The following is a 27,141-nucleotide window of genomic DNA, read 5'->3' as shown; positions in this document are numbered from 1 at the left end:
GAATGGAATTTGGGAGATCCCAGCATCAGGCTACCTCTATGCATTATCCATTCTCTCCTGAAGTTGATGGACTCGTGCTTGGATATAGTTCCTCGGGCACTGGCTGCTCTGTGGTACCTTGCCTGAGGTTTAAATGGGGGGCCTCAAAGAGTGGTGTGGGAGGAAGGGGTTTTAGTTCATGGGACACTGGCACCAGTACTGGGGATAGAGAGAGCTGTTCCGTTGGGACGGGCTCCACTTAAACCGGGCTGGGACCAGTGTCCTGGCGAACCGAATAACTAGGGCAGTAGACAGGACTTAAGCTAATGAAGGGGGGTGGAAGGATTCAGGAAAGAGTAAATTTAAAAGCAGTGAGAGAAATGTCAAGGCTCTAGAGTAGAGTTTTGGGTAAAAATAAGCAGAGTGGGTCAGGGAGAGAGAGTAACAAAGATAATAGGGCATCAGTGACTAAGGTAACATCAGGGAAAAATAGAAAAAAGTCAAAGCTAAAGGCACTATATCTGAATGCGCAAAGCATTCGCAACAAAATAGATGAATTAACAGTACAGATAGAAATTAATTAGTTTGATCTAATAGACATTACGGATACGTGGTTGCAATGTGTCCACGGTTGAGAACTAAATATTCCAGGATACTTAACTTTTAGAAGAGATTGGCAAAATTGAAAATGAGGAGGGGTAGCCCTGATAAAGGATGGGATAAAAATAGTAGAGAGGAAGGATCTTAGCTCTGAGAATCAAGTAGAATCAGTTTAGGTGGAGCTACGAAACAGCAAGGGGCAGAAAACATTGGTGGGAGTTGTTTATAAGGCCCCCAAACAGCAGTTGTAATGCAGAGTATAAATCAGGAAATTAGAGGCGCATGTAACAAGGGTAATACAGTAATCATAGGGGACTTTAATCTACATATAGACTGGGCAAACCAAATTTGCAGTAATAGTGTGGAGGACGAATTCATGGAATGTATACAAGATAGTTTTCTGTATCAGTATTTTGAGGAACCAACTAGGGACAAGGCTATTTTAGATCTAGTATTGTGCAATGAGAAAGGGTTAATTAATAACCTTGTAGTAAAGGGGACTTTAGGGAAGAGTGGCCATAATAGAATTTTATATTGAGTTTGAAAGTGATTTAGTTAAATCTGAAACTAGGGTCTTAAATCTAAACAAAGCAAAGTACGTAGGTATGAGGGGCGAGATGGCTAAGGTAGATTGGGAAACTACATTAAAAGGTATGATGGTAGAGAAGCAATGGCTAGCATCTAAGGAATTAATACATAATTTATAACAAATATACATTCCTTTAAGGCACAAAAACCCCAAAGGAAAAGTGGTCCAACCATGGCTAACAAGAGAACTTAGGTAGTATTAGATCAAAGGAAGAGGCTTATAATATTGTCAAAAAGAGTAGTAAGCCTGAGGATTGGGAGGATTTTAGGATTCAGCAAAGGAGGACCAAGAAATTGATAAAGAAAGGGAAAATAGAATATGAGAGTAAACTAGCGAGAGATATAAACCTTCTATAGGTATGCAAAAAGGAAAAGATTAGCAAAAGTAAATGTGGGTAGGGTGTCTCTGTCCAATCGCAAAGTGCAAAATAGCTGGGTATTCATAATTTATATTTAGCTTATTGAAGTCCTCGATTAAAATAGCCTCTGTTTCCACAAATCTCTATCTCTTTATAGAATACATTTTGACCTCGCATGGATCAGAGCCGAGCCTGATCCTGTCCACACATGTACACTTGCTCACTGGCATTACTGTACTGTGATCAGGAGCTGGATCCCTGGCCATATGTTCCTCCCTCATGCAGGAGCATTGAAACCAACTGTAGCTTCCCTACCACCACGCAGGCTGAAACCACATGCCAGAGATCGTGCACTGGGACCTTCTTGATCTGTATAGCTTAGTTACTCATTGGCATCGGTTTGTTAGATCAAAGATATGGTAATATCTTAAATTAATACCAAAAGCCAATATAAATGTTCATTTTTTAGTTGGGCTTTTGAACTATGACTGACTATGAACAAATGATCTTTTTAGATGTATAGGCAATTTATGGAATATTTAAACTAAATTGCGGAGATACAATTTGCATCCTACCTTTCAGACGCTTGGCCAATTCCCGAGTGAACAGCACATTTGCTAGTTTACTTTGGCAGTAGGCCAGGCCCCCATCATAACTCTTCTCACTCTGCAGATCTTTAAAGTTGATCCGACCGAAGGTGTGTGCAAAGGACGATACGTTAACAATGCGAGCAGGAGCTGATCTTTTAATGAGATCGAGAAGCAGGTAGGTCAGTAAGAAATGACCTAAAGGAAAGGAATGCAAAACATTCAACATCGTGATCTTAGATTTTCCACTTCTCTGGGATATTCTGTGTTGTGTTTAGAACTCACAATGACCTTACTCTATTACAAAGTCAACATTCTCAGTAAATGCAGAAATACTCTGCTCAATACATACCAGTAATTGAGTACGTAAGAAATAGGAGCAGGAGTAGGTCATGCGGTCCCTCGAGCCTGCTCCGCCATTCAATTAGATCCTGGCTGATCTTTGACCTGCACTCCATTTTCCTGCCCTATCCCCATATCCCTTGATTCCTCGAGTCCAAAAATCTATCTCAGCCTTGAATATACTCAACAACTCGGCATCCACAGTACTTTGGGGCAGAGAATTCCAAAGATTCACAACCCTCTGCGTGAAGAAATTCCTCTTCATCTCAGTCTTAATAGGCTGGCCCCTAATCCTGAGAATTTTCCCCGAGTTCTACTCTCCAGCCAGGGGAAACAATCTCTCAGCATCTACCATGTCAATCCCCCTCAGAATCTTATATGTTTCAATGAGATCACCTCTCATTCTTCTAAACTCCAGAGAGTATAGGCTCAAAATTTCCTCATAGGACAACCCTCTCATCTCAGGAATCAATCTAGTGAACCTTCGTTGTACCGCCTCTACGGCAAGTATATCCTTCCTTAAATAAGGAGACAAAAACTGTGCACAGTACTCTAGGTGTGGTCTCACCAGAGCCCTGTACAATTGTAGCAAGACTTCCTTACTCTTATACTCCAACCCTCTAGCAGTATGGCCTTTATTGCAAGGGGGTTGAAGTATAAGAGATGATGAGAGATTGTGTAGAATGGGCCTATACTCTCTGGAGTTTAGAAGAATGAGAGGTGATCTCATTGAAACATACAAGATTCTGAGGGTGATTGACAGGGTAGATGCTGAGAGGTTGTTTCCCCTGGCTGGAGCTAGAACTAGGGGGCATAGTCTCAGGATAAGGGGTCGGCCATTTAAGGCTGAGATGAGGAAGAATTTCTTCACTCAGAGGGTTGTGAATCTTTGGAATTCTCTGCCCCAGAGAGCTGTGAATGCTGAGTCATTGAGTATATTCAAGGCTGAGATAGATAGATTTTTGGAATCTAGGGGAATCAAGGGATACGGAGATCGGGCAGGAAAGTGAAGTTGAGGTCGATGATCAGCCATGATCTTATTGAATGGCGGAGCAGACTCGAAGGGCCTACTTCTACTTAGGTTCTTAAAGGCCAACATACTATTTTTGCCTTCCTAATTGCTTGCTGTACCTGCATGCAAACTCTGTGTTTCATGTACAAGGACACCTAAATCTCTCAACAATAACATCTAATAGTTTCTCACCATTTAAACAATATTCCAGTAGGCAGAAAACCTTTCTGTATGCGAATATCATTGGCCGAGGACAAAATCGGCCTTGGCTCCAACGCCTGCCTCGCAGTCAATGAACCTGCTGCTGCTCACTGCCCGCGCTCCCACATTACCTAAGGAAGGATATACAGTACTTGCCACAGAGGGAGTGCAACCAAGGTTCACGAGATTGATTCCGGGGTTGGTGGGACTGTCGTATGAGAAGAGATTGAGTAAACTAGGCCTGTATTCTCTTGAATTCAGAAGAATGAGAGGGGATCACATTGAAGCATACAAAATTATTACAGGGCTTGATAGGGTGGATGCTGAGAGAATGTTTCCCTTGGTTAGGGAGTCTAGAACCAGGGGCCACAGCCTCAGGATAAAGGGTCGGCCGTTCAGGACTGAGATGAGAAGAAATTTCTTCACACAGAGGGTGGTGAATCTTTGGAATTTTCTACCCCAGAGGGCTGTGGAGGCTCAGTCATTGGGTATATTCAAAACAGAAGTCGATAGATTTCTGACTAGTAAGGGCATCAAGGGATATGGCGATAGTGCCGGTGAATGGAGTTGAGACAGAAGATCAGCCACGATCTCATTGAATGGTGGAGCAGGCTTGAAGGGCCGAATGGCCTACTCCTGCTCCTATTTCTTATGTTCTTAAGTGCTGCTTTGGTGAGGTACCATTGGGACTGTACCTCAGCAAGTAATCAATCTCTTCATAAGGGGAGAAAATAGGCTGACAAAAAAAAATCCTAGTATTCCAACTGAAAGTGAGAACTTGCATTTATATAGCACTTTTTATGTCCTCAGTGTAATGATCAATAACATGTCATTCTATAGTGAACACTAGGTGGAGCTGTAGAGCTGTATATAGCTGTATGTATAAGACTGCACTACCCAGCTGTATATATAAGACTACATTACCCATGAGGCTAGGCTACCCACAAGGCAACAGTCAAGATGGCAGCCTGCACACAAGAGCACACATGCTGCATCTCTACAGATACTGTACCTAGAGAACGTGTACTGAATAAATGACTAGCTAGAAGCTAGCTGTATTCATAATAAGAATGTCTAGTTATTAATGAACATAACATGGTACCAGGGTGGTGAAGATCTGCTGAAAATTGTGAAAAGCGACATGGAGAATTTGAAGCCACCAGAGCGTTTGAATCTCGAGGGAAATGTCGACTACAATTGGCGGATTTTTAAACAACAATTCGAACTCTACATTGCAGCCATCGGATTCGGTACGAAGCCAGACGCAAGGAAGATAGTGTTGCTGCTTACGGTTGCAGGCCCACAGGCGATAGAGGTATTTAATACATTTGTATTTAATCCAGAGGAGAACAGAGGAAAATTAGAAGATGTGCTAAAAAAATTTGATGCACAGTTCTCTCCCAAAAAGAATGAGACCTATGAAAGATACATCTTCTGTTCTCGGACACAGCAGCAAAATGAGACTTTTGATAGCTTTATAACTGATCTGAAACTGAAAGCACAGACATGTAATTTCTCTGAGCTCAAAGCATCCATGATTAGATTGTGTTTGGTATTCATGATAAAAATGTCAGGGAACGTCTGTTGAGAGAAACCGAACTAAATTTGGAAAATGCGGTGAAAATATGCCAAGCCAGCGAGCTAGCTCGAAAGCACGCAAAGACTTTCAGTGAAATCAATAATGATGCGATTGTAATGAGTGATAATGCTGCTGTCGGTGCTGTGACCTATAAGGGGAAGAAACATGGGCAGAACAGAAATGAAAAGCAATCGGAGGATGAAATTTTTAATTGTAAACGCTGTGGTTACAAACACCAGTTAAGACAATGCCCAGCGTTTGGAAAAATGTGCACAAAGTGTAATAGAAAGAATCACTTTGCCAAACAATGCTTTTCAAAAGTAAAAACAACGAAAGGGCAACAAGTTAATGTGATTGAGGACACTGATTTAAGTGAGACGTTTTTGGTAGGAATGGTGTCATGTGACGATATCAAAAAAGATACAGAAAATGTGCAGCCCTCAGAAATGGACAATGCTGAACATAAAGTCAATGCAGTAAAAGTGGACAAATGGATGATCCCACTGCAGATAAATGGAGCATTAGTTATATTGAAACTGGACACTGGGGCAAAAGCAAACTTAATCAGTATGAGTGACATTAACAATATGAAAGAAAAGCCCAAAATACAGAAAAAGTCAGTACTACTGAAGGACTATAATGGACAGAAAATAGATAGCTTAGGTGTATGCAGACTCAAAGTGACAGTCAAAGACAAAGTGCATCATCTCATGTTTTCTGTTGTGGCTGAAAGACTTGATTCGATACTAGGTGACAAAGCTTGTGAAGACTTAGAACTGGTCAAGAGAGTCACCGCAGCAGATGTTGTTAAGCAGTGGAAAGAGAAAAAGAAAAAGAAGAAGCCTGCACCAGAGCAGGAAGCAGTTCCGGTGGATACTCCTTCTTCCCTCAGGCCAATCTTTGGTGTTCCATTAGCCGAGGCTGCTGAGAGGACTATGCTGTATGATGGGATCCAGCTGCCAGCAGTTTTTTGAGAGTGCATTGACTACATTGAGAGTTATGGCATGAAGAGTGAAGGAAACACTGAAACCCTCTCCAAGCAAAGATCGCAAGGAGACCTCGATCTATACAAGAGCAGATTGATGACAATGCCGCAACTGCATCTTGTCATTCACCGCCAGAACAATCTCATGAAGACACATCAGACTTACCCGTGTTGAGAAGATCCACACGTGAAGTAAAAGAGCCTGATAGACTTAATCTTTGAGTACAATGTAAAGCTTTGAAAATGTGTTGACTGTTTTGAAAATGTTTATGTTTATAGAGCACTAACAAAAGTGTTACTGATATTATCTTTATTGTTTTCTTGAAAGTTGATTGATATTGATTTTGTTAAACCTCAAAGAAAGGGGGATGTAATGATCAATTACGTCATTCTATAGTGAACACTAGGTGGAGCTGTAGAGCTGTATATAGCTGTATGTATAAGACTACACTACCCAGCTGTATATATAAGACTACATTACCCATGAGGCTAGGCTACCCACAAGGCAACAGTCAAGATGGCAGCCTGCACACATGCTGCATCTCTACAGATACTGTACCTAGAGAACGTGTACTGAATAAATGACTAGCTAGAAGCTAGCTGTGTTCATAATAAGAATGTCTAGTTATTAATGAACATAACACTCAGAATCTCCCAAAGCATCTCTCAGGCAATTAATTACTTTTGAAGTGTAGTCACTGTTGTGATGTTGGCAAATGAATCAGCTGGTTTGCACACAGCACAGTCATACTAACATGTTAAAGACGCTCTATAAATACAAGTTGTTATTAACTTACCCAGGTGATTTACACCAAAGTGCATCTCAAACCCATCGCCTGTCTTCGTGAAGGGGCACATCATCACACCAGCATTGTTGATCAAAATGTTGATCAGTTTTTCCTCTGTCATTAAATAGAATTGGGAAATAGAAAATAAGTCACAAAATGGAAGCATGCTAATTGGTTTCATTCTTTTCTTCTTGATGTGGTGCCATGATGTGAGGGCACATACCTTTTTACCCAGTCTTAACAGTTTGCTAGTTAACCCCCTCTCCCTCTTTCAGACCAGACCAGGCCAGGCCAGGCCAGGCATATCCTGCAGTGGAAAGAGCATAAGGTCACAGGAATTTCTCGATGAAAAAAGACCAAGCCCATCTCGTTTGCCTTCTACCATCCAGGAGATATAGAGTTGTTGACTAATCATAGCAATAAATCTCTATTAATTAGTCTACAACAGACCCAGACATGACGTGAGGAAAACCCCAGTGGTGGAGAGCATTGGGAACCATAGCTCCAAAAACACCTTCCCCCCCCACGTCATGTCTCAAATTGCTCATAAGCTGTATCCCAAAATGCTATTTTCTGAAAGAACTCTCTTTAATATGCATTTGAACGAATCAATACTAACTGCTTCCAGTCAGAGTCTGTTCCATAGGTTGTCCGCTCGCTCACTGAAATAATGTTTTTGTAGATTAGTTTTGAATTTACCCCCTTCAAGCACAGGCTGTGTCCTCTGGTCTTCCAGCTTTGACCTCCACCTCTATGTGGCAGTGTAGCTGAGGCAAGGCGTTTAGTGGAATGGAGAGCTGAACCCGTGTTCTCCCATTCTCTGGCTGCGCCAAACTGGTTCTCCAACATACAGTGCAAATGTTTCACACCTTGGGTTAAACAACTTCCAGGTTATCAGGATTCATTTAATTGCTGCCAATATTTTTTCATTCAATGAGCTACATACCGCACCTAACTATCACAGTAACCCCCCAAAAAGACAAAAGCATTACAGTACACGAGGAAGCCGTTAGCCTTGAGTTGTTATTTGAAGCGAGCACTGTGAAATTTTAATCTAATAATGGAATTAGTGTTAACTTGTCGGCACTTGTCCTCATTTACAAAACTCAACCCCACCTTGCCTCTGCAACCTTCCTCTGTCCCAGCCTGCACCTGACAGTCCTCTCACTCTGGGCTTTTATGCCTCCCTTCCCCACCTCCCTCCTGATGTTCCCCATGTGGTGGCACTGCTTTCAGCTGACCCTTCTGGAGCTCGCTCCCTACAACTCTTAGCCTCCCCTCTTCCCCTCTCCACCTTTAACTGCCTCCTCAATACCTATGTTTTCAACAATGTTCTTGGTTGACTCCTACTTCTTCTGCCTTGACTTAGTTCACTTGCTCCCGTGTAGTGTGTCATGAATCTTATCATTCATGAAGAAATGACTCATGAAGTAACACTGGACGGCCAGCTGGTGGCGCCGTCCAAGGAGTATAAATACTCGGGCGTGGGCCCAGCTTGCTCAGGACGTTTTTGTAACCAGGAGCTAGTGATGTAACTAGAATCTCATGGTTGTGAAACAGTTTATTAAAGCCTTGTTTTATACTCAAACCAAGTGCTCAGTAATCTTTTTACATCATAGTGCTTGGGAAGTTTTATTACATTAAAGGCACTATACAAATGCAAATTGTTGCTGTGTACACTGAGTTAACTGATAATCGCCAGTGCAACGCTTATTCTGCCTAAAAAACATTTGGCGCCAGGGACGGACAAGACCTGGCTCAGCGGTGATGCTCCTATTGTCGAATAGCCTGCTGAAACTGACAAGGCTCCTGCATGATCACTGGACTGATATACCAAAGGTGTTCTGTTGCCTATGCAACTATGCCCAAATATGATGCTCTAAATTCAAAAAAATGAAGGGAGAAAAGAGAAGAAAATTATGGGGCAGGCAGACGGAGAAGGGAAAATCATGATTACTTTAAAGTGACCATGTTTGAGATTCAAATGTAATCAGTTCTTTACTTGTGTTGCAGGTATCAATTTCTCCAGTCAAACTGTGCACCGTGATAGAAGAAAGTGACGATTACAGTTGGTCACCTGACTTTGTGTCGCAAATGCAGCTTTGTAACCTTCTGTATGATTTGCTTTTCCAATATTTCCATCAAGTGTTAAGGGTCCAATTTTTATTTTAGTATAAAAAGAGCTTCAGGATAGTTTTAGGTGCATGACAAATTGATTGACTTTGTATGACAGAACTTTAACTAAATCCTGAGAGGATCGAGCAAAACATTCAGTACTGATTGTTATTATACAGTATCATCACCATTTGGATTAATTGGCATCCTGTGGCATTGAAATCATCACTTCTAACCCAACAATAATACAGAACCAACAACTGCACTTTTACAGGGCCTTTCACATTGAATCATTTTAAAGTGCTTCACATCGTGAATTATTTGACTATTGTTATGTTGGTAAATTTGACAGTCTTTCTCTTGTAGTAATTGTCACAAAGAGCTATGGAATGAACCACCAATCAGTTGTTTGGTGGTATTGGTTTAGGGACGAATCTTGGCCAGAATACTGGGATCACCTGAACCACCTTAAAACATAACATAAGAATTAGAAGCAGGAGTTTGGCAGATGGAATTTAATGTGGGAAAATGCGAGGTTATCCACTTTGGTAGGAAAAATAAAAAAGTAAAATGATTTAAATGGGGAGAGATTACAAAATGCTGAGGTACAGAGGGATCTGGGGGTCCTTGTATATGAATCACAAAAAGTTAGCATGCAGGTACAGCAAGTAATTAGGAAAGCAAATGGTATGTTAGCCTTTATTGCAAAGGGAATGGAGTATAAAAGTAGGGAAGTCCTGTTACAACTGTACAGGGCGTTGGTGAGACCACACCTGGAGTACTGCGTACAGTTTTGGTCTCCTTATTTAAAGAAGGATATACTTGCATTGGAGGCAGTTCAGAGAAGGTTCATGAGGTTGATTCTGGAGATGAAAGGGTTGTCTCATGAAGAAAGGTTGAGCAGATTGGGCCTATGCTCATTGGAGTTTAGAAGAATGAGAGAGGATCTTATTGAAACATATAAGATTCTGAAGGGGCTTGACAGAGTAGATGCAGAGAGGATGTTTCCCCTCATGGGGGAATCTAGAACTAGGGGGCATAATTTCAGAATAAGGGGGCACCCATTTAAATCGGAAATGAGGAGGAATTTCTTCTCTCAGAGGGTCGTGAATCTTTGGAATTCTCTTCCCCAGAGAGCTGTGGAGGCTGGGTCATTGAATATATTTAAGGTGGAGATGGACAGATTTTTGAACGATAAGGGAGTCGAGGGTTATGGGGAGCGGGCAGGGAAGTGGAGTTGAGGCCAAGATCAGGTCAGCCATGATCTTATTGAATGGTGGAGCAGGCTCGAGGGGCCAAATGGCCTACTCCTGCTCCTACGTCTTATGTTCTTATGAGTAGGCCATTCGGCCCTTCGAGCCTGCTCCACCATTCAATTAGATCATGGCTGATCTTCTACCTCAACTCCACTTTCCTGCACTATCCCCATATCCCTTGATTCACTTAATATCTAAAAATCTATCGATCTCTGTCCTGAATATACTCAACGACTGAGCCTCCACAGCCCTCTGGGGTAGAGAATTCCAAAGATTCACCACCCTCTGAGTGAAGAAATTTCTCCTCCTCTCAGCCCTAAATGACCAACCCCTTATTCTAAGACTGTGACCCCTGGTTCTAGACTCCCCAGCCAGGGGAAACATCCTCCCTGCAACTACCCTGTCAAGCCCTGTAAGAATTTTGTATGTTTCAATGAGATCACCTCTCATTCTTCTAAACTCCAGAGAATATAGGCCTAGTCTACTCAATCTCTCCTCATAGGACAATCCCCCCATCCCAGGAACCAGTCTGGTGAACCTTCGTTGCACTCCCTCTATGGCAAGTATATCCTTCCTTAGGTAAGGAGACCAAAACTGTACACAATACTCCAGGTGTGGTCTCACCAGGGCCCTATATAATTGCAGTAAGACATCTTTACTCTTATACTCAAATCCTCTTGTAATAAAGGCCAACATACCATTTGCTTTCCTAATTGCATGTTACCTGTGTTGTGTATGTACCTTTAAGAGAGAACTGTTTTACAGCTCCTGTATACTGTAGTACCGGCAGTGACCACACCTGTATATAAAGCCGGAGCAGGCTTCTGTACTTCAGTCTTGAGACTACTCTACTCCAGTAAATACCTGTTGATTGTTAAGTTACAGCATCCGTGTAGTTCTTGGGGAAACATCCTATTTAAAGAATCACGGATCTAACAGTGGCGACGAGTGTCGATTCGAATCTACCTGCAACTCTGCATTTCCCTTCGAGGATTCGCTCCGGGAGGGCAGTGGAAGAAAGTCGAGGCCAGAAACACGGGCGTCGACCACGAGCAACCGCCCAGTTGTCCGGCAGAGAGTGAACATCGCAGGGGAGGCTGTGGAGAGCCGGGCTTGGTTCCCCAGCCACGACGATCAGCAACAGACTGACGACAGGTACAGCGCAGACCCTTCCCGGACAGCGGCGGCTGGAGCCGACCGACGGCAGAGAAAAAGCCGAGCAGCGTCGACGGGGTAAGATAGAGGGTGAAGCGCACAGGGCGCAGCCGGGGGTTAAAAACCGAGCGGCGTCAAGGAAAAACAAAACGGAGAGAGGGTAAAGCACAGCCAGGGCTCAAGGGCTGAACAGTGTCCGCGGGGAGAAGAAGGGAGATCGCGGGAGACGCCATTGAGCTGCGGAGAAAAAGGAAGAGTGCGGGAGACGCCATTTTTAGAAGCCGCAGCGGAGAAGAAGGGCGAGCGCGGGAAGAAAGGAAAGCGCGGGAGACGCCATTTTGTGCCAGCGGAGAAGAAGGGAAAGCGCGGGAGACGCCATTTTTGACAGCTAAATCACACCCAGGGATGCCGAAGAGTGGCAGTATCTCTACGTTCGACAATGAAGTCAAAGATTGGGCGACATATGTGGAACGTATTGAGGTGTACTGCAGGGCGAATGAAGTGCCAGATGCTAGGAAAGCACTGGTTCTGTTAAATTCCATGGGTGCAAAAACTTATGGGTTACTGCGAAACCTAATAACCCCAGAGAAGCCTGTGAATAAGAATTTCGAAAGCATAGTAGAAATCCTACAGGACCACTTAAACCCCACACCGCTGCTGATAGCAGAACGATTTCAGTTCCATAAAAGGAACCAACACAAAGACCAGCCGTCGAAGCAGAGCTGGAAGGGTTGGAACGTTCAGGAATACTGTCCAAAGTAGACTGGAGCAAGTGGGCTACACCCATCGTTCCTGTAATGAAGAGGTCGTTGAGTAATACGCCTGGGGAACCAAAGAAGGTCCGCATCTGTGGGGATTTTAAGGTGACAGTGAACCCAGTCCTTCACACGGTACAATAACCGCTTCCACGAATTGAGGATATTTTCGCCTCGCTATCTGGAGGTAAACGCTTCACCAAAATTGATCTAGCCCAGGCGTACTTGCAAATGGAGGTAGAAGAAGCCTCGAAACAATACCTCACGATCAACACTCATAAAGGTCTCTATCAATACAACCGGCTGGTGTTCGGGGTAGCATCGGCTCCGGCTATTTGGCAAAGGGTGATGGATCAAGTCCTGCAAGGGATTCCAGGGACCCAGTGTTATTTGGACGACATCCTGGTCATGGGCAAAAATGACAGTGATCACCTCGCCAACTTGGAGAAGGTGCTCACCAGATTAAAGGAATATGGGCTACGAGCTAATCGCCACAAGTGCGAGTTTTTCCAGAAGCAGATCTCATATTGTGGCCACGTCATCGATGAAGAGGTGTTACATAAGTCCCCTGAAAAGATTGAGGCAGTAGTCAAGGCTCCAGCACCGGAAAATGTGTCACAACTGAGGTCGTTCCTCGGGCTGGTAAACTACTACCATAAGTTCTTACCAAATTTGTCCACGGTATTACACCCACTGAACACCCTACTGCAAACAGGGGTGCCATGGAAGTGGAATGACGAACGTAGACGAGCTTTCCAGAAGTGTAAAGAATTGATCACATCAAAAGAGGTGTTGGCCCATTTTAAACCAGCACTACCAATTCGGTTGGCATGTGATGCATCACCCTATGGTATTGGAGCGGTGCTGTCGCACAAATTCCCAGACGGGTTGGAGAGGCCAGTAGCCTTTGCGTCTCGGTCACTAACCTCAGCCGAGCGCAACTACGCCCAGATTGACAGGGAGGCCCTCAGCCTAGTATGGGGAGTTAAAAAAATTCAACCACTATCCGCATGGGCAGAAGTTCACCTTGCTGACTGACCACCAACTATTTGTCTCCATCTTTAATCCTAAGAAGGGCGTTCCAGTGATGACTGCACAACGGTTACAAAGATGGTCCCTATTTCAAGGGGCGAATCAATATGAAATAGAATATAAAGGCACGAAACAGCATGGAAACGCTGATGGGCTATCACGCCTGCCACTGCCTACTGTGGAGGAAGCACCAGCAGTGGACCCTATCGAGATATTTTATTCGTCAATAATTGAACGATTGCCAGTAACGAACGCGGATATAGAGAAGGAGACCCGCAATGATCCGACACTGTCTCGGGTATATGATTTGACGGTGAGGGGATGGCCAACACATGGCGACTCACTGTTGCCAGCATTCTCATCCAGAAGAGAACAGCTGTCAGTATGCCAGGGGATAGTGATGTGTGGATCCCGAGTGGTGATTCCACCCAAGTTAAGGGAGAGAGTGCTAAATGAGCTTCATGAAGGTCATCTGGGAGGGGTGAAAATGAAAAGCCTTGCTAGGGCTTATGTGTGGTGGCCAGGGATCGATCAACAAATCGAGGACCTAACCAAGAGCTGCTCAGGATGCCAGAAGGTCCAAAATGCACCACCACATGCCCCTCTACACCCATGGGAGTGGCCCTCCTCTCCATGGCAATGGGTGCATATTGATTTTGCTGGTCCATTCATGGACTCAATGTTCTTAATAGCAGTGGATGCTCACTCGAAATGGCCTGAGGTGATAAAAATGTCCTCAACCACTACAGAGAAAACGATTGCAGTCCTACGGACCATATTTGCCAGGAACGGCTTGCCAGAGCAGATTTGCTCTGATAATGGACCACAGTTTGTGTCCGAAGAGTTTCGAAAATTTATGAGAAGGAATGGGGTAAGGCATTACACATCCGCCCCGTATCATCCAGCCACAAATGGATTGGCTGAAAGGCTCGTACAAACCTTTAAAAAGGTGATAAAAGCCATGTGCGACGATGAAATTCCACTACAGCATAAGATGGACAATTTCCTATTAGCCTACAGAAATGCGACACATGCAGTTACCAACCAGACCCCGGCCATGATGTTCTTTAACCGAAGGTTGAGATCTCGTCTGGATTTGCTCAGACCAAATGTGCGAAGAAATGTTGAGGATAAACAATTCCAGCACATCAATGAGAAGCCGACAAGGAGCTTCAATGTAGGAGAACCAGTCTTGGCCCGTGACTACCGAACAGAGAAATGGCAACCCGGAACGATATGCACAAGGCAGGGGCCATTAATGTACACAGTGGATGTCGGGGAGAACATTGTGAGACGCCACGTCGATCAGATCTTAGCGTCACAGGAACGAGTCAACCCCATGTCTCGAATACCTGGGGATGAACCCGACATACCGGTAGCATCTACCTCCGAACCAGTAGCAGTGGAAACCGATGAACTAACCGACGAAAAGGGGCCAGAATCGCCTCCGCACCAAGAACAAGAACCTCAGGAAAGGCGCTATCCCGAAAGGATCAGAAAGCTGCCCCAAAGACTGAATCTATAAATGGACTATTTTCAGTTAATGTTGCATGTTAAAAATGTTAATTGTTAAATGAATGTTATGGTACTGTTAATCTAAAAGGGGAGGAATTGTTGTGTATGTACCTTTAAGAGAGAACTGTTTTACAGCTCCTGTATACTGTAGTACCGGCAGTGACCACACCTGTATATAAAGCCGGAGCAGGCTTCTGTACTTCAGTCTTGAGACTACTCTACTCCAGTAAATACCCGTTGATTGTTAAGTTACAGCATCCGTGTAGTTCTTGGGGAAACATCCTATTTAAAGAATCACGGATCTAACAACCTGCATGTTAACTTTCAGTGATTCGTGTACAAGGACACCCAGGTCCCTCTGAATACCAACATTTCCCAGAAAAGAAAGAGGAGGGTCTCTGTCTAATTTCTCAGCTGAAGAATAGTTAGGTGAAAGGGTAGGGACGAATGGGGAAAAATTCGGTTGCTTTGCGCCTCCCGTTAGAAGGCGGTAATGGGACGCAAAGCAACTAGCGCCTGGGTGCGGTGATGTTTGCGCCGCTCGCGAAATTGACACTGCCCTGATCTCCTGCGCCCGCAGTCGTGACGTCAGTCGAGCGTGCAACGTCCCGGACCAGATATTGAGTGACGCCCCCCTCCTTTCTGCCTGCCGCAAGCAACGATAGGGAGACTGGAACGTTTTCCAGTCGGTGAGGGGCTGGGGGATGCTATTTAAAGGCGCCCTCTTCCTGCCTTTTTTTGTGGTAGACATTTTTGCACCACGCATTCTGACAGAGAGTGATTCTGAGAGAGAGAGGTGGCTAAAACTAGATAAAAATATAGGAATAGCAAAAAAAGATGTTTACTTATGTGCGATCTACATACCTCCAATAGAATCGCCATATTTCGAAGAGGAGTTATTTGATACTCTCCACATGGAAATCAGCCATTTCCAGGCCCAAGGAAAGGTGATAATATGTGGGGACCTAAATGCAAGGACCGGTTGTGAACCTGACTTCATAGACCCACAGGGAAACAACCATGTGTTTGGCCAGACCCCTTTAGATGTCACACCAGCCATCGCAAATCGGAACAACCGTGAAATAAATAAAAGCGGTAGGGAGGTAGTGCAACTCTGCCGAACCTTAGGCCTGTACATAGTTAACGGTAGGTTCAGAGGGGACTCCCTAGGGAGACTCACATACTCCTCAACTCTTGGGTCTAGTGTGGTGGACTATACAATCACTGACCTGGACCCCTGCGATATCAACTCATTCACTGTCAGGCAGCAATCCCCCCTCTCAGACCATAACCAAATAAATATGTACCTTAAACTTTCTGCCCAAACTACAGACACAAAAAAGGAACCCAGTAAGCTCCATAAAATAAACCAGACATACAGATGGGCCCCAGACAGTGGAGAAAAATTCATCACAGCACTAAAGTCACCTGATCTCACAAGTAAAATATCAAAATTTAAAGAAAACCCATACGAGATCACCAGAGATGGTGTAAACATGGCCATAGAGGATATAAATATGATCTTCCATGAGGCAGCTGTAAAAGCCGACCTTGTGAAACAGAAGAGGAAGCGTCACAAAAGACAAAATAAAAATAAGAAATGGTTTGACCACGAATGCAAAAATGCCAGAAAAGACCTGAGAAAAATATCAAACCAAAAGCATCGCCAACCAAACAATCCGGACCTACGTACTAGATACAATGAAACCCTCAAAAGATATAAACACACCATTAGGAACAAAACACAAAACTATACCCACAAAATACTCGAAGAAATTGAAAACTCCACCAACCCAAAACAATTCTGGGAAATGTGGAATAACCTGAGTACAACACAATTGCAAGCATTACCAATCCAAGATGGCGACATCTGGAGAACACATTTTGAAAACCTCTACAAAGACATCCCAATAAACGAAACAAACCCAAGTCAACATCAGGTCACAGAAAAACTCCACACATTAGAAGCAACAATTAAAGACAACCAAAACCCTCTAGACTCCCCAATCACATGGAAAGAACTGGCCACAAAAACAAAATCTCTCCACCTAAAGAAAGCCTGTGGCCCAGACAACATCAAAAATGAAATGCTCAAGTTCAGCAATATGGAGATGCAGGGTGCGGTACTCAAATTATTCAACATCATATTACGTTCAGGCTGTTTTCCCGATATCTGGTGCCAAGGACTAATCTCCCCCATATATAAAAGTGGAAACAAATCAGACCCAAATAACTACCGCGGCATCTGTGTCAACAGTTGTCTAGGGAAGTTATTCTGCAGTATTCTAAATAGTAGATTACTTGATTTTCTTAACAAACATAATATCCTCAGAAAAAAACAAATAGGCTTTCTTCCAAAACACCGCACCACCGACCATATCTATACCCTTCACACCCTCATTGAAAAACATATACACCAAACAAAAAATGGGAAAATATTCGCCTGTTTCATCGACTTCAAGAAAGCCTTTGACTCTATATGGCACGAAGGGCTCTATTATAAACTTCTACAGTGTGGAATAGGGGGCAAAGTCTATGACCTTATTAAATCAATGTATCTGAAAAACAAATGCGGGGTCAAAATTGGAGACAAACGCACCGATTTCTTCACCCAGAGAAGAGGCGTCCGGCAGGGCTGCAATTTGAGCCCGACCCTGTTCAACATATACATAAATGAATTAGCAGACATGCTGGAGCAAAGCGAGTCACCAGGTCTCCGTCTCCTGGATGGAGAAGTGAAATCCCTGTTCTATGCGGACGACCTGGTTCTGCTGTCTCCCACAGAACAGGGATTACAGCAACAACTAGACCTACTCGACAAATACTGCCAAAATTGGGCTCTAACAGTAAATTTAAAGAAAACCAACATCATGATTTTTCAAAAAAGGCCCAGATGTCAGGAAAACAAATACCAGTTTACCCTCAGTGATACCACTATAGGACACACTATGAGCTACACCTACCTTGGTCTAACTATTACAGCATCAGGGAGCTTCAGCATAGCAGTGAATGCACTAAAAGAAAAAGCCCGAAGAGCCCTATATGCAATAAAAAGAAAATTCTACAACATCCAAATCCCAATCAAAATCTGGCTAAAAATATTTGACAGCATAATCCTGCCCATTGCACTATACGGTAGTGAAGTATGGGGCCCGCTAAATCACCAAAGCTACACTAAATGGGAAAAACACACAATAGAAGCACTACATGCAGAATTCTGCCGAAGCATCCTGCGCACCCAAAGAAAAACGCCAACAAATGCATGCAGAGCCGAACTAGGCAGATACCCACTGATAATAAACATCCAAAAACGAGCACTAAACTTCCTAAATCACCTCAAATCTAGCTCCCCAGACACCCTTCATTTCAAAGCCTTTCAGACCCAAGAGCTAAACCCAGAAAAGAGTCCCCTGAGTCAGCTGCTACTGAAAATAAGTACTCAGCCGGACCCTGACCAGCCCCAGACCAACACAGCCGTCCAAACACCAATCCGAGTGAACCAAATCATTAAACAATGCAAAGAAACCTACCTGGAACATTGGAACAAAATAACCGAAAGCCAAAGCAGATTAGAATGTTACCGGGCCCTCAAAAGAGAATATAAACTGGCAGACTACCTCACGACCATCAGAGACACAAAACAGAGACAGACCCTCACCAGGTACAGACTAAGCGACCACCAACTGGAAATTGAAAAAGGCAGATACAAGAAATCCTGGCAGCCTAGAGAGAATAGAATATGCGATCAATGTCTGGCCGGCGAGGTTGAAACAGAAATGCATTTCCTCCTAAAATGCGAAAAATCCAACACATTAAGAAACATATTATTCAACAAGCTAAGCCAAACAACCCCAGATTTCAAGGAATTGGATGACCTGTCAAAATTGAGATTAGTCCTGGGAGAAGGAGACAGACCATACCTTGGGGCCAAATATGTAACAACATGTCACAACCTGAGGACTGTTTAAAATTAAGACAGTTTAAAATTAATATTGAACGTACCAAATGAAGTACAAAGACTGTTTAAAATTAATATTGTTTAAAAGTAATATTGTATGTACCCAACAAATGTCAAATCGATTGACACCTACAGAATGTTGGAAAACTGTACCTTTTTGCTATGTAAGCTTTGGCAATATGGTTCTCTGTAAACTTTCATGCCAATAAAGCATTTGAATTTGAATTTGAATTTGAGAGAGAGAAAGAGAGAGAGAGAGAGAGAGAGACCTGTATAGAGTCAACGCTGTGTGAAGTAGTTTTGGCTACTGAGCATCACTTTGCGGGTTCTTTTGGATTTGACCTTCATTATTTCGATTGTCAAGAGACTATGGGGGCTGCACTGATTCGAGACGTCGTCCTGCGCCTGCAGAATCGGAGGCAACAGAGACACAGAGAGAGAGTTGCAATCATGGCCAGATGGAGGAGGGCTCCAGGCCTCTGTACAGGAGACCTTACCCTCCCAAGGTATTCCGGGAGCAGTTCTCCTACATTCATTTGTCTGAGGAGCAGTGTTTGCGCAGGCTGCGCTTCAGCAAGGAGGTGGTCACTGAGCTCTGCCACCTGCTGCAGCCAGATCTGCAGCCGCAACTGAGGACCAGGACGTCTCTGTCAGTGGCAGTGAAGGTCACAGTGGTTCTGAATTTTTATGCCACCGACTCCTTTCAAGCAGCTACTGGGGACATCGCCAATATCTCCCAGTTCGCTGTCCATTGCTGTATCCGGGAGGTGATAAATGCCCTCTATAAAAGGAGATGCCAGTACATCTCTTTCCCGATGACCCGGGCCAAACAGCATGAACGCGCATTGGGCTTTGCGAGGATAGCGGGCTTTCCCATGGTGCAGGGCGCCACTGACTGCATGCATATGGCATTGCGGGCACCGCAAGGGGTTCCACTCCTTAAATGTCCAGTTTGTCTGTGACCACAGACAGCTGATACTCGCTGTCAATGCCCGCTATCCTGGCAGCAGCCACGATGCTTTCATCCTGTGCCAGACTGGTGTGCCAGACCTTTTCCAGGCACCACATCAGCCAAGTGGTTGGCTCCTCGGGGACAAGGGTTATCCACTCTGCACCTGGCTGATGACACCGCTCCGTAACCCCAACACCCCTGCTGAGCTGTGGTACAATGAGAGCCATCTCGCCACCAGGAACATCATTGAGCAGACGATCAGCGTGCTCAAGCAACGGTTCCGCTGTCTAGACCACTCAGGAGGAGCCCTGCAGTACTCTCCTGAGCGAGTCTCCCTCTTCATAGTTGTGTGCTGCATTCTTCATAACCTGGCAATCCTCAGGACCCAGCCAATGCCACCAGGCCTTGGAGCACCACTGGAGGAGGAGGAAGAGGAGGAGGATGATCAGCAGCAGCACCAAGGCAGGAGGGAGGCCCATAATGTTGAAACTGCAAGGGCCATCCGTCAACGACTGATAACAAGCCGCTTCTAGGCCCCTACTCAGGAAATAGCTTCTGGCATGGAGAACAACATGAATGAAAGCAACCTGCAACCCCAAAGCCGGCCAAGGCAGCAATGATTCCAAAGACCAAACATGTACATTTTGAATACAAAAACTTTTTTAGTTTATAAACTCGGTGTGTGTCATTTCTCCATGACAAACTAATAGAAAGAAACACAAAAAATCATTAATTGACATAACTGCTTCTCACAACCTGGAGATAATGGCCAAAATACTAAACAAAAGTTTTAACATGAACCTAGGCCTTTAATAAAAACATTCCCAACATTTCGTCACACCTCCTACTTTTTGCCCTTTGAGGGTGATCTCCTTCCCTTGCGCAATTCCCCCCTTCCCACCCTACTGCTCCTCCGTAATGGGACCCCAGTGGCTGCAGCAAGGCTGGTGGAAGGCTGCTGATTGTCAGAACCTGAGACTACAGATGCCCTTGAAGGACGGCCTCGACCAGCTCTGGGCCTGGAGGGCCAGCTGCAGACTGCACCAACTCTGCATGGGTGGCAGCAGCCTGGGATACAGGCGGTGGCAAGTGCAGTGGAGAAGTGACAGTGGTGGCAGCAGCAATGCTGTCATCTTGAGAGAGGACAACTCCCCCCTGTTTGACCGACACACTGGCACTCCCACGGGGCAGCACCTCAGCATCCAGAGCAATCTGCTGGAGCACAGATTGCTGGCCTGTTGCGGCGCGGTGAGAGCCCAGGGGAAATGTATCCGAACCAGCGACGATGGCAGCAGTCAGTGCTTGCGTGGCCTCAATCTGAGACTGCATGAGACCAGTCTGAGATTGGATCACAGCAGCCAGTGACTGAATTGCAGCACCAAGCACTTGCGTGGCATCCGCCTGTGCTACAGCGAAGTGCTCCAGACTCCTTGCCAGTGCATCAATGCTTTCGAGCACCCTTCCCACTGCACCCATGAGCTGAGTGTGCATGTCCACCGCCTGGGTGTTCATTTCAACGATGAGCCGCTCCTCCTCTGCGTCCAGTGCAGCAGGACTCGCTGGCCTACTCGCCCTCCGGGGAGAAGGCCCCCGAGCTTCCCTACCCCCATCGTATTGCTGCAGCCCACTGGGTCCTGGAGCTTCACCCTCGTCAGACCCTTCCCCTCTGCTCCCCTCCAGGGAAGACGTGGTCCCAGTGTGGGCATGGGTTCCCTCGGGAGAGGGTGGCGCTGAGGCTCTGGCTTCCTCTTCCTCCTCGCTTGGCAGCTTGAGGGCCTCTCTCCTCAGCTGGTGAATCACCATCTGAAAGCAGGGAGGTACAAGAGTGGCTTTAGCACGAGGACAGTGGGGGGGTAGTAAGGGAGGAAGGAGTGGAGCGATTTCGTAAGTTGGATTGAAAGTGTCAAAGGCTGGTGTTGTGAGGGACAAGTGGAATGAGAGAGGAGAGAAAGCTAATGACCTTACCATTGCTGTCCCGAACTGGGTCGACCTCTCCAGCGGCCACGGGACCCATCACCTGGCTTGCCACAATCCTGTGGATGCGCGCCTCAAGATCACTGAGGATTAGCAGCTGAGGCCGCCCTCCCCCATCCGTTGCTGCTGTCTCCTGTTATGAGATAGCTTGGCCTGCAAGAAAAAGGATGGCATCTGAGTAAATATACAGCCATGATCTTGACTGATGTGCCTCCCATAATTGAATAGCCCTTACTCTATGCAGCCATGCCTCCCATAGGTGAATAGCCCTTACTGTATGCAAGGTGTGGAATATGCGTGTGTGTTTCATGAGAGGGCCATAGGTGTTGGGTATTGGGGTTTTAAGACCCGCTGGCCATAGAGTGAGGTTGAAATGGAGGGATGGAGAGGTATTGAAAAAAAGCCACTCACCCTGACGACCCGAGTGAGGTTGTTGAACTTTTTGTGAAATTGAGTTTGGGTCCTGGGCACCATGCTCCTGGAGGAGACGTGCTGAGCCACCTCCCTCCACACTCTTCTGTAGTTGCGCGGCAAAGAGCTACTGCCACTCTCAGGGTACAGTATAGATCTTCTGCGCTCCACCTCAACAACCAGAGTCTCCAAGGCCCGCTCGCTGAAGCGCTGAGCTCATTCTCTCACCCTCTCCATAGTCCTTGGCTGGAAAATTTAGGCACGGGTCTCTCCAGGCCGAGATTCAAGGCTCCAATGAGCAGGGTGTGGCTGGAGAGCAAGATCGACCCTCCCCTTTAAGAACTGGCCGGCGCCAGTGTGCTTGTGTTCCATCGCTAACTGACATCACCTGCGCTGCGCCAGCACTCTGAGGTAGCGCCTCGCTTCTCAGCGTTAGCACCTTAAGACAGGTGTTCAGCGCCTGATTTAGCGCTGCAATCACCTCCAGGGGCGATAGAAGCCAAGTTTGCAGTCGGCGGTGATAATTAGCGCCAGGCGCTAAACTTTGCGCACGGCTGATAATTGCGCCCCAAACGGGGTGATACCGAATTTCTCCCTCTAAGGTTTTTACTGGGGACAAGGTCATTAAGACCTACCAATTCAAAGAAGTAGTTTTGCGAGGGGCTGCTGCTGCTGCTGGAGCAGAGCTTCATTTGCAGAAAGTGCAGGTTATAGATTAGAATAGAACAGAATCATGCCACTCGGCCCACTGTGCCTCTGCCGGCTCTTTGAAAGAGCGATCCAGTTAGTCGCACGCCCCTGCTCTTTCCCCATAGGCCTGCAATCTTTTCCTTTTCAAGCATATATCCAATTTGGAGAATCAGGGTTTATAATTTTAGTGCAATCTTTCACCCACGCTCACGTCAATGAGGCTCATTATTGGCAACAAAGCCGTGCAAAATTACCCCTTAAGTGCATGCTACACGTTTTAATGACTGCACATCTACCTTTGAATTAATTGTAGTTTGAGAGATTTTAATGAATGGCTCAAATATTCACACAGAGGCTCCCAGGCAAATAGTCTACTCTGATCATTTAAATTTGATTTCAACAGTAAAATAAATTAAATTATTGAATAATTTGAATTAAGCAACATTAAACAACACAAGAAAATGGGAATACAATAGCAAAATACTGCGGATGCTGGAAATCTGAAATAACAACAGAAAACGCTGGAAAAACTCAGCAGGCCAGGCAGCATGCATGGAGAGAGAAACAGAGTTAACATTTCAGGTCGAAGACCTGTCGTCAGAATAGGAATTTATTACTGAAAAAATGTTGAATCAGATAATTTGATTTAAGCAACTTTGAGTTATGGGCTTCTGGGATTGGAGCGAGACCTTCCGACTTGAATCCTTGACGGTTTACTTGTCTAGTACAGAATTAGATGTTGGAACAAAATATACTGCAATTTAATTTAAGTTTGTCTGTCCCCTTGAATTGAACCTATCAACCTTCTGCCTGTGATGCTCTGCAGCACTGGGAGGAGGCTTCTGAGTGTAGCCTGGGGCAAACTCGGGCATTGAAAGGACCTCACGACTGACAAGCTGCTCATGACCGCAAGCATTACTAATATTTTAAAATAAAGCATGATAAGCTCTGAAATAATCTTTATTGGCTGTAGAGTTATCATTTAAAAAAATGCAGCGTTACAAGGCCGGAATTTTACCGGCGCTCTGAGGGCGGGTTTGGAGGCGGGTCCACTGCCAAAATCACAAAAATTGTCAGCGGGTCGGTATCCCGCTGTAAACCCGCCTGCTGGTCAGTTTCCCAAGTGTCGGGTCTGTCATCCCTGAACAGACCAGGCACCAAGCGGCGGGTCAGCCAATTTAGATACTTAAAAGCTTGTTAAAAGGTAGTAAAGAACTATTTTCCCATGGTTTTTAACGAGGTTCCTGGAGAGCGGGTATCACATCAGGTAAGCAGGTTGGGTGTTGTGTCATGTGTTTATCTTTCCCTTAAATGCATCTATGTTAGTTGCCTCAATTACCCCTGTGGTGGTGCATTCCACATTCGGACCACTCTCTGGGCGAAGAGGTTTCTCTGCAATTCTCTATTGGATTTATAACTGACTATCTTATATTTAGGGCCCTTAATTCTGGTCTTGCCCATAAGTGGAAACGTCTTCTCTACGTCTACCCTATCAAACCCTTTCATAATCTTGACGACCTCTATCAGGTCACCCCTCAGTCTTCCCTTTTCTAGAGAAGAGAGCCCCAGCCTGTTCAATCTTTCCTAATCAGTATAACCTCTCAATTCTGGTATAATTCTAGTAAATCTTTTTTGCACCTTCTCCAGTGCCTCCAAATCCTTTTTATTATTATATGGAGACCAGAACTGTTCACAGTACTCCAAGTGTATTCCCTTAGCTTTTTTTGAGTATGCGGATACAATCCATCTGGACCCAGGGTCTTACCACCACTATGTTTGTCTAGTTTATCAATTATCTCCTCCTTTCTATATTAATGGTCTTTATATCTTCTTTGATCTCTTCTTCTAATGTCTTGTCCACCATGTTAGTCTCCCTGGTAACTACCGAGGCAAAGCAACTATTCAATATTTCTGCCATTTTGCTGCCACTACCTGGCCATTTATCTTGTGCATCCCTTAGTGGCCCTGTTCCTATCCTGATTTTTCTTTTGTTATTTATATGTCTGTATAAACTGGATAAATATTCAGTAAATGGAAAGAAAATATTACTTGTAGTGTTGAATTACCTTTAATGACATTTTCAGCAAATTGGTATATAGACCTAGTGTTGGCAAGATCCAGCTCCCGAACGATGACTTGTTTATTCCCAGTGTCTTCGCGGATCTCGTGGGCTGCAGCTTCTGCCTTTGTCAAATCTCTGCAGGCTATGATTACCCGAGCACCTGTGAGGAACCATATTGACAGCCCTTTCTGTTTTAATTACAACTGTTGTCGATTAAAAACGCAATCATATATTTATACTAGCTGGGGAACCCGGCGTTGCCGGGGCTGTTTTGGGGCAGGCGGTTTAAATCGAGTGCCAGGCTTTGGGGCCCTGCCTGTGTCCCTTTGTGAATCTGGTGCTGGGCAACATTTTAAATCGAGTGGCAGGCTTTAGGGCCCTGTGTGTGTCCCTGTATGTCTACCTTTTAAAAGGTTGAAAAATGAAAGTGAAACTACTTATGGCTTTGGGGCCCTGTCTGTGTCCCTTTGTGAATCTGGTGCTGGGCAACATTTTAAATCGAGTGGGAGGCTTAGGGCCCTGTCTGTGTCCCTGTATGTCTACCTTTTAAAAGGTTGAAAAATGAAAGTGAAAGTACTTATAAAACGTTTTTGGTAAATCTTATGTTATTTTTAAAAGAGAAACTAACTTTGAAAGTCGTTTTAGCTGGAAGGTGAAGTCATTTGAGCTGGAAGCTGGTAGTCAAACAATGGCTGGCAGCTCCCTGAGATGAAAACGAATAGTCCCGCCCACACACACACCGATTGGCCAACCATCAGGGGACCGTACTGTAGGATTGGTCAATCGTGATGGAACAGGATTGGTGGAACCTTGATGTCAGTCAATCAATGCTAGCAGATAATGAGTTTAATTTTGAAGGTTTTTTGCATAAGGCGCGAACAATTTTCGTCCGACCGAAAAGTAAATACGCTTAAAACCGTCTCTGAAGCGTAAGCTTTCTTTGGAGGTAACGCGCGCGTAGGTACGCCCTGTAACTTTCGAGTGCATACCTGTAAGACGCACAGGAAATGACAGACAGATAGACAGATAGACAGACAGAATGACAGAAGTACCGCTTTATATATATAGATGTTTGTTGACATAATATACAGAGAGTATGGTTTAGTTCTGTCCTGTACAGAAATAGAGAGTGATATTTATGTAAGGGCTAATTTTGGTTTTGAAGTTTAGGTGTCTTGCTTTTGATGGTACTTTACATAAATCATTTGGTTGACGTGTCAGACAAAAAACATCTTCCAGGGCAAGAGGGGAGGAAAGGAAAAGTTAAACTCATCGGTTGGACCTTCTAAGTAAAATCTTACTGAAGAAAAAAAACCATTGCTGCCGCTACCTTTCACAGCCGCAGGACATCACAAAGCAGTTCACAGCCAATCAAGTCCATTTCAAGTGTAGGCAGCGTAGTAATGTAGGGAAACACATTAATGTGTGGCGGGCCTTCTCTTTGAAATGCTGTATTTCTTGTGGTGATGGCGCACACAGCAAGGTCCAACAAGTAGCAATGAAATAAATGTCCAGATAATCTGGGTTTTTTTTTTTTTTTTTTAAAGTGATGTTGGTTAGGAATAATTGTTGGCCAGGAGAACTCCCCTCCTTTACTTCAAATAGTGCCATGGGATTTTTTACGTCCACATGAGTGGGTAGGTGGGGACTTGGTTTAGCGTAGTACAAGCACTCTACGGTAAACTGATGCAAGATATCCTATTCATTTAAGATTAGGATTTGGTTTAATCACATGATTAAGGTTTTTGCTTTCTATTAACTTGTGGATGCTTGCTGATTTGTAATGTGGTTCGAAATAACAAAATGGTTAAAGTTGTTCATTCCCAAGATGCTTCAGGGTTTAATGTATCAGTTCACAATTTATCTAACTGTGCTGTGTGCTTTCTGTTGAAGTACAGGATGTGTGGTTCATGCCTGCTTGATTTGATTTTTTCAATGTATTGTGAAACAAGATAGCCAAGATAGTCTTAGGATAGGAAACAGGACAATGGACCCAAGATGGTAAACAAGATGGTGTTTTTTCAGTAACTACCCCATTTCTTGTTCACGTTAACACTTTTCAGGCCATAATGAATCACCAAGCTTATAAAGGACAGTATGCGTGACTAGAGGCCTATAAAAATCTTGAGCTTTCCTTTGCAATTTGCAGAGAGAGAAAAGAACAAAAGGTTTGATGATAGTTACGTCCCTGCCCAGTGGAAAAAATGGGGTAACTGCGTTTATTTCTCTGTATCGCTATTGCTTAG

General features: G+C 44.6%; 1 protein-coding gene across 2 annotated transcripts in view; it reads right to left on the bottom strand.

Annotated features, from left to right (window-relative positions):
- The window catches only part of rdh12 (retinol dehydrogenase 12), a 53,298-nt gene that overhangs the window by 966 nt on the left and 25,191 nt on the right, over positions 1-27,141 (bottom strand). Inside the window, exons 3-5 of one of the 2 annotated variants that reach the window (XM_086003509.1) lie at positions 24,900-25,055; positions 7,030-7,134; positions 2,102-2,311 (exon numbers count right to left, since the gene is read on the bottom strand). In XM_086003509.1, coding sequence (XP_085859635.1) covers positions 2,102-2,311; positions 7,030-7,134; positions 24,900-25,055 — 471 coding nt within the window. The remainder of the gene's footprint in view (positions 1-2,101; positions 2,312-7,029; positions 7,135-24,899; positions 25,056-27,141) is intronic. The other variant, XM_086003510.1, reaches the window with a different exon arrangement.

Source organism: Somniosus microcephalus, chromosome 12 (genome assembly GCF_052327205.1).
Source record: "Somniosus microcephalus isolate GS21.2 chromosome 12, FLI_Smic_1.0, whole genome shotgun sequence".
NCBI classification, from domain to species: Eukaryota; Metazoa; Chordata; class Chondrichthyes; order Squaliformes; family Somniosidae; genus Somniosus; species Somniosus microcephalus.
Note: the sequence above shows the minus strand (reverse complement) of the source record. Positions and strands in the feature narration are given on the sequence as shown.